Source organism: Eulemur rufifrons, chromosome 1 (assembly GCF_041146395.1).
Source record: "Eulemur rufifrons isolate Redbay chromosome 1, OSU_ERuf_1, whole genome shotgun sequence".
Lineage (NCBI taxonomy): Eukaryota > Metazoa > Chordata > Mammalia > Primates > Lemuridae > Eulemur > Eulemur rufifrons.
The window spans coordinates 7,956,981-7,969,244 of NC_090983.1; the positions used below are offsets into that span (position 1 = coordinate 7,956,981).

Consider the following 12,264-nt stretch of genomic DNA (forward strand, 5'->3'; position numbering starts at 1 on the left):
CAATTTTGGACAGTGACATCATTGAGAGACTTCTGTTTTTTAAACATTTCATATATTAAGGGAAATGTAAGAGATAACTTCAAAGCGCAAGCAATGTTAAGAGCTTGAACAGGAAGGACATAGCTAATGAGAAGCTAGGAAATGAGATAATTTCTTTTATAGAATCATCTGATATTCAGGAAACTAGGAATTTACAAAGGAGAGGATATAATGAAATTAACCAGCGAGTGGAGCTATCCTTTGGGATCAGTAACCTTTAGACCTGGACCTAATAACAGGCTGTGGTGGATGAATGTCTTAGGGCTGATACAGGAGTTTTTTTCCCTTTAATAACAGTTTTGGATTTTTTTCTTCCATACTCAGAAGACTATATCCTAAATTAAGAAGTCAAAGAATCTAGGTAGGAGCAAAGTGCCATTCATGTATAATTTTGGAAGCTACTTACTTTATTATACACGATTGAAGACCAAATCACAAAACAACACGAAACCTTTCAAATTCAGCTCTTATTCATCCCCATGTTCCAGTAAATCAGAAAGACCCATTTCATACGGCAGAACACAAGGAGATGGTGTAGTTGTCAGAAGATCAACCCTGCCTGTTTATCCTAAAAGCCGAGTATCCATGAAAGGCTTGATAATCTAGAAATCAAAATTGTACTTGTCAAAACTCATTAAAGTGTATATACTTCAAATTTCTACATTTTATTGCTTTTAAGTTATACCTTAATTTAAAAAAATATGGAAGAGTTGATGTTGATAAGTAGAAAGGAAAAAAAGGTACATTATTATTAGGTCCTGTGGCTAATGAGATGAAATAATTTATTGTCCTTAACAGGGTCAAAAGCAGGAAACAAGCAAAGTTTGTTTTAAAAAAAAAACGTTTTTTAGCTATCTAAACATTTTCTTTGGATCATTAAAGAGACTTCTTCAGTAAAGGATGGCAGTCCACTCTCCATTCCATTAAAAAAAGGCAGAGAATTCTTGGAGTGATGAGCAAGATTTGATTTTCCCTCATTATTCTCAAATGGCCTATAATTTAAGAATAGCTGGACTTTTTCATCAATATGAAAGTCATGCATACTCATCCTAGCACATCAAGGATTTAGCTCTTTGAATTTGGACATTTCATGGTGGGGAGAGGATTAGATTCATTTATTAAAAACCCAGGCTGAAAAACAAAAGTCTTGTCCATCTGGAGATTTTAATATATTTATTTGAAAACCAAGTTCTGTGAAAGAGCACACTAAATAGTCATATATCTTCTCTTCAACCAAAGACTTGGAGACAAGGTTCTTCAGGTCAGCGCAGAGGCAATGGTACATGCATTGAATAGCAGGTCTCAGCATGAATTTCCTCAGAGGCATTTCCAATATGAGCCTGACAATCTTCTTCAGAAGAGCAAATGAGATCCTGGGAAAGGTAATGGGGGTGGTGGTAGAAGCTAGAGTCATTCTTAATTGCAAACATTCTCTCTCTCTCTGTTGAAATCTAAAACTAGGCCCCAACCCTGCCTTTGCAGTCCTTATCCTAGTTTGGGTTAAGACAGACTATAGCTGTCAAACCCCTAATGGACTGGATATTTTATCCTTTAAAAACTAACAAGAATCCAGTTTCCAGCTATAAGCCTCCAAACCATTTTGTAGTTAACTGCCTTGAAAGACATCACCACGGGGCTTCCTGTAAGGTATTATGAAAGGCTAAAGGAGGCTAATAGGTGTCATCTGCATTCTCTAGTAGAGACTGAGTGATCATGACATCTATACTGTCATGTGCTAGTTGGGTAAAGCTTAGGAAACCATCAAGGCTGAAAGATAATCTTTTTTCTTTCTTTTTGTTTGTTTGAGATAAGAGTCTCACTCTGTCGCCCTGGGTAGAGGGCAGTAGCATCATCATAGCTCACTGCAACCTCAAACTCCTGGGCTCAAGTGATCCTCCCGACTCAGCCTCCCAAGTAGCTTGGACTATAGGCGCAGGCCACCACGCCTGACTAATTTTTTCTATTTTTGGTAGAGACCCTTGCTCAGGCTCGTCTTGAAGTCCTGGCCTCAAGTGATCCTCCTGCCTCAGCTTCCCAAAGTGCTTGGATTATAGGCGTGAGCCACTGCACTCAGCCAATAATTTTCAAAAGTAGATTTAGATAACAGGGAAATTACTATAAATCTCCTTTTCTCAAAGGCCCAAACTAATAGTCTCCCTGAGGCATGAATATATTTTCCTACAAATGGCAGAGTTTCTACCTTAATATTTATCTGAGATTTCTATAAAGCTAGTCTGTGTAACATTCACCATGTTTGATTTGCAACTAGACTTTTAAATATAATACATGATATTGTCCTTATTTTGTTCAAAGCACAGAATAAATTCATAGATGTCTGAAAATGTGTTCGTGCTAGGGTGGAATTAGGGAGCCTTGATTATATAGTTCACTTGAGCCTTCAATTATGTGATGATCATTTAGAAGAAATGGGGCAACTAAGAGTGACAATTTCATGAATTATATTATTCTAATCTTTCACATCTAAAGACTCCTTCAATACTGTTAGAATACTGGCATAGTAATAATCTTTTTCAACTGGATGAAGCTTTGTGGTGGGGTCTAAATGACCCCAAAGTCTCTATAAGCACCTTGACTTACACACATTGAATAAATAAATGAATGTTAAGGCTTCTAGTGTCAAAAGTATTGCCAAAGGAGAAAGGGAGAGAGGAAATTCAGTGAAAACTGTATACCCATGCTACTCAGAAGTGTGATCGATGGCCCAGGGCCAGTCCAACTATAACTGATCCACAAGGAACTTACATCAGAATGTAAATCAGCTCCATCACTAAGCAAACTATACAGTTCAGATGGCTTTTTTGGGGAAGACTTTGTGGATGAAAGCAGCATTGAGTAGATTTGCATTCTGAAGCAAGTTTCCTATCTTCTTACAGAACTATAAAAACAGTTTACAGGCCAGCCACTTTGAATAGCACTGGCAGAGTAGTGTAGAGTCAGGGAAGAAAGAAAAAAGGAATTTGTTACATATGCAGAAAGGTCAAAATACGGGGAAGTTTTAATAAGTTTAAGTAAATAAGTACTAAGCACAAAACGAAGGAAAACAGTGAGACGGTGTCCTTGCAAAAAACATTTGTGAAGTATTGACGAAGAGATTTCCCTTCATAATTTTGTTGCATAGATACCTCTGGTCCTTAATCGTCAATATACTCAAATGGTTCTGGGGGTTCTGGCTCTTGTTCCTCCTCCTCAATTTTAGGGCCGTGTGCTGCCACAGGTTCCACCAGTTCTTCAATGTCTTCACTGGTATCCTTCAGAATGATGATGCCTCCGATTGAGAGCTGTAAACAGAGAGGGGCGAAGAAGCACAAGCTCCACTCATATTTCAAGCCTGCTCCACAATCTGGAGTGTACGCTTGTTGAATGGCACCTTAACACTATTTGAATGATTCCCAAGTACAAACCTAGGGGAGAACTTTACTAGGATAAAGACAACTGTGATCTGTAAGGAGTATTTGCAAACTTAACCCAATGGCTTTGGATGGTATAATGTGTGATGCTGTTCTACTCAGCTGATGCATCCCAATTTAAGAATAGTGTTTCTCAGCCATGGATCTGGCTACTGGCCTCAGTCTGACTGGGAGGATAATGTTTCCTGTCCAAATACAATATTCTAATGCCTTCCTCCTCATGATGTGGTCCTGGCCCAGCAGCATCGTTACCACCTGTGAGCTTGTTGAAAATAAAGAAAAGCTGGGCCACCCACCCTAGATCTACAGAATCTGCATTGTTAACAAGATCCCCAGTCCATCTGTATGTGCATTCAAGTGTGAGAAGCACACTAGTCTAATATGTACTACGTTATTGTGTGATGACCATCATTTTGGACACAAGATAATTTGTAAATGAAAAACCAGCAGCAATTTCAGAACAATGGAGAGAACAGCATAAATATACCAGACATCCGAGTGTTTTTCACTTTGATCTATAAATCCTTGTGATGCAAGCCAATGAAAAAACAGATGGGAAACAAACGGAAAGCAGACTGTAGCAGCAATTCTATTAAGCCTTCTCCCAAACATATTAGCAGAAGGCAAATCCAAACGCCAAACTATTCACCCATCTCTGGTGTGCTAATCTCATTCTATTTGGTTGCCTGTGTCAAAGGAAATGGAAAGCTGCTCTCTGTAATTAAATCAGCCAACAGTGGCAGGGCACATCTGGAAACAGCATATTTCTACCAAAGCACATTACTGGGAAGGAAAAGCACAAGCACATTAGTCAAATGATTCACATATGTAAAAGCATCTCTGCAGTTCAACCTAATCTGATTTTTACTCATCAGAACTCTGCCCTGCCACGCTATAAAACTGGTGTGCCTTCACGAATTTCCAAACTATTTCCCTTCTCCCAATGCACACATATCCCTACATTTACCTAGAACCCTCTCCCTTAAAAAGTTTGCTCTTCTTGAAGAGAATGCATTTTATGAATGGACCCTGCCTGTACTACCAATACTCAACCCAGGAACAATCAGAAAAAACAATATGGTCACTGTCCTAATCCTCCATGGCCTAAAAGTTTACTTGAACCTCCTAATTGACCAAATGGAGATGAATATGCTACCAAAGAGAAGAAAATACCCAGGTTCACAAGAGGATTTCCTATTTTGGGGAAACATTTGGCTCTAGGTTATTACTATTTCATGGTTAACTGGAATGAAATAATCCAACTCAAATCCTACAATATCATCCACACATGGAAAGAGCTGTTTATAGCTATATATGGTTTAGATTTATTAATGTTGTATATGTTGGAAGGAAAGTTCACCCTCTAAGTAGTAAGATACATGATTTTCTGCTTTCTGGGAAAGCTAACGCCAACTGAATATATAGGCAATGAAACACTATAAAGTTTGTATTCTCTGTTGTGTGTGTCCACTGAAGTCTCTGCTCAATCATCTAATGATTGGACAAGAATTTCCTTAAACATCTGGGAACACTAAGTCTCCCAGTCTTTGTTGGACTGTGTTGGGCTACACCTTCAACAGTCAGCCAGGCAGTTGACAATTATTCTTCAGCCTTCACTTCTTGCTTGCACAGACAAAGGAAGTCTTTTGGATTTAAAGATGGATCAACTGTTATAGCTCTGACTTGATTTGAGCAAAGACTTAACAAACATTTAGTTTCCAACTGTGGTATACCAGTGTGCTCCTATTGCCTCCTGGCCTTGAGCATATGTCTATCTTTAGTGCATAACTGTCAAAAACACTGGGTATCTCATGTGCTTAGAGTATGCACTAGTTGTGTCCTAAGACATCTGTTCTGGATATATATTCCACTTCAATTGGCAAGAAAAGTTTACAGACACTATTAGAATACATTCTCTGTACAAATGCCACCATGATGAACTGGATTGCAGATCAGACAGTGACCGTATTTAAGGCGTCCACTGGCAGTTCTGTCAATTCATTGACTTAACACCACACAGCAACTACTATAGATTAGGCAGGAGATGGTATTACCAGACCAATTTTACAGATGACAAAACTGACATTAAATGACTTGTATAGTCAGGTAAGAAATGGCAGAGCTGAAATATAAACCCAGTTATACCAAATTCCAGCTCTAAACTACTACAATATACTATCTTTCATTTCCTGCCTCTGTCTCCTCTAGTTGATAATTTAGTCATGTAAGACCTTGGCTCACAATCGTAGGTAACAGCTGCCTCTGACCCATCATCCGGCTGATAAGAATAAGTTTACTCTTGTTATGAGGATCTAGAAATCTCATCTCTGACATCTTTGATAGACCTAGCATCTATATATCTTGAATGGGTCTACTGATGGCTCTTTAGTTTTTGAGGTACAAGAACCTGAAAGACAAAGGCAGTGTCATGCTTAAATTTCTGATAAGCATTTGTTACTAACATGAAATATTCTACCTTGGAATAAGTTAAATGACCCGAAGATCTTTTTTGAACTCTAAAATAATGTGTATTAGCTTTAACTGTTAGCACCAAAATAGAATAAAAAAAAAAAAAAAAAAAATAATGTGTTTATGACAGCAGTGTAATTATAATGATGATTAACATTTACTGAGCAGTCCCAGGTCTTGTTCCCAGTGCTTATGTATTAACTTGTTCAATTTGAGCCACATCCCTATGAGTTAGGGATGATTATCTCTCCTGTACAGTAATGGAAATTGAGGCAGTGAGAGATTTAGTACCATAGCCTGTAAGTGGTAGAATCAAGATTCAAATCCAGTATGCCTGGCTCTATAGTCTATGTTCCTAATCACTATGCTGTATTAGGAATGTCTATGGCATACATCTGTGGCAGAACAAGGGAGTTTTTTAGAGTTACACATAGAAAAGAAAAATTTCCCCAAATATATATGAAATGGAGAGAAATACTCTTTCTTTTGCTAAAAGATTTCTTAGTACTAGAGAACTTGTTCCAGTGCTTTGGAGATTTATCTTTCTCTGTCAATATTCTACTGTTCTACAGATTACTACCCCATGGTATATAGAGCCAAGAGCCACTGTTAACTTACTGGTTTGAAAGGCTGGTATCTACAGGTCTCTGGCATGGTTAGGACCTTTAGCTGGGCAGGCATAACTCGGGCTGGGTTATCCAACAACTGGAAATTTGGCTCAGGTTCTTTTTTCTTCTCTTTTTCTTCCTTTTTCTCTGCCTCATCCTAGGGGAAAAAAAGGCTCAATAAAGGTTCACTTCTGTTCCACATCACTGAGTAATGTTTGATAAGTTTACTGAGCAACTATTATGTACAAAATGTAGTGGTAGTTAACAATGGAAGTACAACTAAAGTGATAATAGATTCAGAGGACAAATGTAACTCTGCTTGGGAATGAGAGTGGTATTTGACTTGGTTTTAAAGGATAAGATGGTAGAAAAACCAGCAGACGTAAGTAAAAGAAAGTCTATTTAAACGAATGACAATTTCTTTGCTTGAAAGGATTTTTCTTTCTCTTACCATCATCTCATTGTCTGCTAAAAATCCCACTATGCCCTTCAAAACCCATTTTGGTTGTCATTTCCTCTAGGAACTTATTCCTGATTTGTATGCTTCTTCTATTCTTCCTACAAATGGATATAACTTCTAGTGTCCCTTTGAAGTAAAATTACATGATTCTATACACTGGGAACAGGATAATTATTTGAAGGAAGCCATGAGCAAGGTATAGTAATGTTCGACTAAGGAAGAATCTGGACCATAACAGAGATAGATACTTCAATCCATATGACCGACCACCAAGTTATACCCACCACTTCCATTTTCTCCTCCTCCTTTTTTTCTTTTTCTTTTTCCTTCTTTTTAGCCTTGGCAGTTATAGATAACACAGCAGTAGAAACCTAGAGGAAGTGAACAGGGTAAATTGTAATCCCTTAGCTATGTACAAACATATGAGGCCTAAGAAGAACTCAGTCCTATAATACTATTCTGTTTCCTGGCAGTATTATAAAGAACAAAATAATCAGAGAATAAATAGGAATAATAAGGATATTTATTGACATAATTTACTACTATTGTCCAGGTGAATCTTTAGTTCTTGGAGGCTTGTGTCTAATATAACTCTAATCTTCTTTAATCTGTAGCCCAGCCTGTATATAAATTTGCTGTCATGTGCTTCTAAGATAAAGATTTGGGTGCTATATCTTTTTTTGCTTTATAGGGAAAGCACTGAAAAACACAAAATTTCTTCCAGTCCTGGTTGCAGAGATGTTCGCACTGGACTAGGTGCCTTACAATGATAATGGGTGAGTGGTTGGCCTGGAATTATCCTCCTTGATGGGTCTCACTGAAATCAAAGGTGAAACAGGGAGTTTGAAAAGCTGGGCAATATTGGTATAAAATTTTGTTTTAGAACTAAAAAGAGGATATGAAATATAGCAGCCACCCTCAAATTTGGTCAATTATATAATTATTATATAATTATTGCCACTTATATACAAAATTTACACCAAATAATTAACTGGATAATATGAAACATTATCCTGACAGAAAGAACTATTCTCCTATACATAATGTGTCATGAAAGGATACTTTTACTGAGTAAAACTTCATTGGCAAGTACAGCTCTCTAATCATTATTCTTTGATTTAATACATATCAATGACTGGTAGTAGCATAAATTGATTATATCCATTTTGAAAAGTAAATTGGTTAGTACGTAAGAAAATAAATAATGTGTATTACTTCTGATCAAGTAATTCCACATCCAAGATTCTAACCTATAGACTTACTTGCACAAGTGCACAAATGGATGTGTATAAAGACTTTCACTCCAGCCTCATTTGTAGTAGTGATAAATTAGAAATAATCTTAAATGAAACTAATGAAAGAACCAGTATGACAATGCTACATTCATAAAGGCATGGCTTGGTAGCTTTGGAAAAAAAATGAGATCCACATACACTATAAGTTTTAAAGATATGTTAAAGTGAAAACAAGATGTAGAATAGTATGTAGAGAATAATTCTATTTGTGGTGTAAAAAGTATTGACATATACAGAGAAAACACACACAGGGATTCACCAGCTGTGACTCCTGTGACATGGGACTTGGATGACCAAGACAGAAAAAGGGCTTTTACTTCATATTCTTGTGTAACGTTAGATTTTTACCATAAGAAGTATTACTTTTAAACATAAAACATATTTAAAAACAAGCACAGGTAAAACACTCAGCTCCTAGATGTAAGTACAAATGTTGCTCAAAGGAACAAGAACATACCTTTTCCTTTTCCTTTTCTTTTGGTACTTCCAGAGGGGCAGGATATGCAAATGTGGATGGTTTACAGTTTGATTTATACTGAACTTTTGGCATCTGAAGAAATAAAAGAACTTGTTTTTCCTCCTCCATTAAAATAACATCAAGACTTAAGTAAGATACAAAAAAGAGACCAGAAGTTTCAATGCTGGCTAGATGTTCAACCATGTTATCACTACTCTCTGAAAGGCATCTGTCTTCTCTTGTTGAATTAGTTTTTAGGTGCTTTACAGAATTACCTGTAGTTTCCTATGCTTTTCTGAAGCTGTGCCTTTGAACAGGCATCCCTTTATCTCACCTTTCTTTACTAACAACCTACCCAGCTTCAATGGATTAAGTCCTACTCTTGGTATGAGCATCCGATCAACTGTTACCCTCTTTGGTAAAGCTGTCTGACTTTCTGTCCCAAACTTCCATGTCCCTTCCTTACACTACACTAACTAATAAGCCTGCATATATTAATAGTTTCCTGGTCAAGTGCAGTGGTTCGTGCCTGTAATCCTGGGACTCTGGGAGGATTGCCTGAAGTCAGGAGTTTGAGACCAGCCTGAACAAGAGCGAGATCCTATCTCTACCAAAAAATAGAAAAAATTAGCCAGGCATGGTGGCATGGGCCTGCAGTCCCAGCTCCTCAGAAGGCTGAGGCAGGAGGATCACTTGAACCCAGGAGTTGGAGGATGCAGTGAGCTATGACGCCACCTCACTCTAGCTGGGGCAACAGAACAAGACTCTGTCTCCATTAAAAAAAAAAAAAAAACAAACCAAAACAAAACAAAACAAAAAACATTTCCACATCATTTAATTATGCCGTATAATAGTCTAACATGAGCCTAATGGAAAGTCAGCTTCATATTACTTAGTGACCAGGTTTAAAATCCTTTGGTGTGAATTTTTCTCTATTTACCCAATTTACATTGATGGGAGAATGATAATAAGCACCATATTTACTAGGGCAAGGAAGCTTATCTTCTCCATCTCACTTTTTTTTTTTTTTTTTTTTAGAGACAGGTGCTCACTCTGTCATCCAGGCTGGAGTGCAGTGGCACAATCACAGCTCACTGCAACCTCAAACTCCTGGGCTCAAGCAATCCTCCAGTCTCAGCGTCCTGGGCAGCTGAGATTATACATGTGCACTACCACAATCCAGTTAATTTTTTTCATTTTTTTTTTTTTTTAAGAGATGGGGTCTCGCTATGTTGTTTCTCAGGCTGGTCTCGAATTCCTAGCCTGAAGCCATCCTCCCACCTCAGCCTCCTGTGTAGCTGGGTCCATATGGCTTTTACAGTAAAGAATGAAAACAGAGATCACAAAATTATTTGGCAGAGAATAAAAGCCCCTTTATGGGATGTTTAGTTACAGTGTTAAAGGTTAGGGATTGGGAAACCAAACGATCCTTATTTTGAGAAATAAAACTGCATAATATTTACAAATGGGAGCAGTTTTAATACTGAAACACTTAAAGGATAATTGGCTATATAGCTATACAGCAAAATCAATACAACGAAACATTCAAACTTTATCAGCCAATTTTTGGCCTAAAAATTTTCCACTCTGAAAATTTAATAGAACAGTGATGACTAGACATAAAAATTATTTTAAGGTCAAAAAGCCTTTTGACCTTTAAAGAACAAGATGATTCATCAGGTCACAGGATTGAGAAAGACACAAACCCCTATTAAAAATATGATTAAAAATGTGATGACAAAGCATGCAGCACCTTAAGTTTTTGACTTAAGTGACCAGTTTCATTCTGGCAGATTCCCTGGCTCCTCACTGCTGGTCTTATTCTCTGCCACTACCAAAGGGACATCCTCCTGTTTTGCTTTTCCCTTTAGTAACAATTCTTTCTTCCATCAATCACTCTAGTATCACATAACTCTGAAACATGTCCCTGACTCAAATCTTCCTTCCTTAATATTAAGATTTAGTTTAGGTTCTCATTCTACCTTGCCCAGATTACCACAATAGCATTTTAATGGCTTTCCACTGATACCAGAACGATCTTTCTAAAATGCAAATCTCATGTCATCTGCCTACCTGAAACCCTTTAACAGCTCCCACAGCCTTTCGTATTAAATAAAATTCATCAGAGTGGTCTACAAAGCCTCTTCGTATCTTTGATTTAGCCCTCTCTTTCATCATTCCTTCTCAATTGATTTACTCAAGCTAGTAAGGAGACATGATTTTTAAAACTTCTGCTGACACACTCCACTTAACAAGGTGATGACTCAAATTGAAGGAAAAACATGCTATTGATGAGATGCTAACTAATCTTTAAAATTTCATGGAAACCCTTGCGAGTGGGTGGTATATATCAATAGGATATGGTGAACAGGATGTACTACAAAGTTGAAGTCTCACAAACATACCTTTAAGTCCTTGTTAAGGCCAATGACACAGGTAGGGGTATAAGCCAATGACAGGAAGTGTGAAAGAGGAAACCAGAACCAGAACTGGGTAAAGACAAGGACGCCAACCACGGAAGGCATATGAGTGTGCCCAGTCCTGGACTGTAAGGAGATTGTGACATTATGACCACCTGTAGAAAAAGAGAAACTATGAACAGCAATCCAGTGGGGTAATAATAAAGATTTCTAAGTACTGCACTAGGAAAACATCTGGTGATTATTTTAAGAGCACAGTTCATACAATCTAATATACAGTCCTTAGAATTAGTCATTGAGTAATCTAGGTTCTTGAAAATTGGAAATGCTGCACTTTAACTGGACTCAGGGTAAATTTAGACCTTCTTTACCCATAGGCAGGTATTTTTCAAAAACTAAGCCTGAAGGGTATAAAAACTGTGATGCTAAATTAAATATTAATCTATATTATGTATTAGCTTTTAATGTGCTAATAATTTATTAATAGTACATATATTTGCAAGCAACAGCAAAGAGGCAAGAGGAAGATATTGTTAACTTAGTTTTATGCTTTCTGCTTTAATCGTATGTCTGAATGCAGAAAAATACATATTTATAATATACTCACACATTTATAAAATATATGTAATAGGCCAGGCGTGGTAGCTCATGCCTATAATCCTAACACTTTGGGAGGCCGAGACGGGAAGACTGAGGCCAAGAGTTCGAGACCCACCTCAGCAACATGGCAGGACTCCATCTCCACAAAAAATTTAAAAAATTAGCTGGGCATGGTGGCACGCACCTGTAGTCCCAGCTACTTGGGAGGCTGAGGCAAGAGGATCACTTAAGCCCAGGAATTTGAAATTGCAGTGAGCTATGATGATGCCACGGCACTCTAGCCTAGGCAACAGAGCAAGACTCTGTCTCAAAAAAAGAAAAAAAAAAAATAACGGTAAAGAGTATGTTCTGACTCTTACTCTTTTAGGTGTTAAGCAGCATAAAAACTATTAGAATTATGAGAAATAATTCTAATTCAGCTTCAGAACTTAGATCTAATAGCACATTCTCTAGGCAGCCCTTCCCTCTCTTCTACCCTAGGTTAGATA

General features: G+C 37.5%; 1 protein-coding gene across 3 annotated transcripts in view; it reads right to left on the reverse strand.

Moving 5' to 3' along the window:
- Positions 1-1,117: 1,117 nt before the first annotated feature.
- Positions 1,118-12,264, reverse strand: part of PSMD1 (proteasome 26S subunit, non-ATPase 1) — a 99,854-nt gene continuing 88,707 nt past the window's right edge. For 2 of the 3 annotated variants that reach the window (XM_069471136.1, XM_069470949.1), the window contains 6 exons: positions 11,162-11,331; positions 8,757-8,849; positions 7,289-7,375; positions 6,555-6,701; positions 3,183-3,338; positions 1,118-1,412 (listed from right to left, as the gene is read on the reverse strand). In XM_069471136.1, the coding sequence (XP_069327237.1) occupies positions 3,192-3,338; positions 6,555-6,701; positions 7,289-7,375; positions 8,757-8,849; positions 11,162-11,331 (644 nt within the window). In that variant the 3' untranslated portion in view covers positions 1,118-1,412; positions 3,183-3,191. The remainder of the gene's footprint in view (positions 1,413-3,182; positions 3,339-6,554; positions 6,702-7,288; positions 7,376-8,756; positions 8,850-11,161; positions 11,332-12,264) is intronic. The other variant, XM_069471040.1, reaches the window with a different exon arrangement.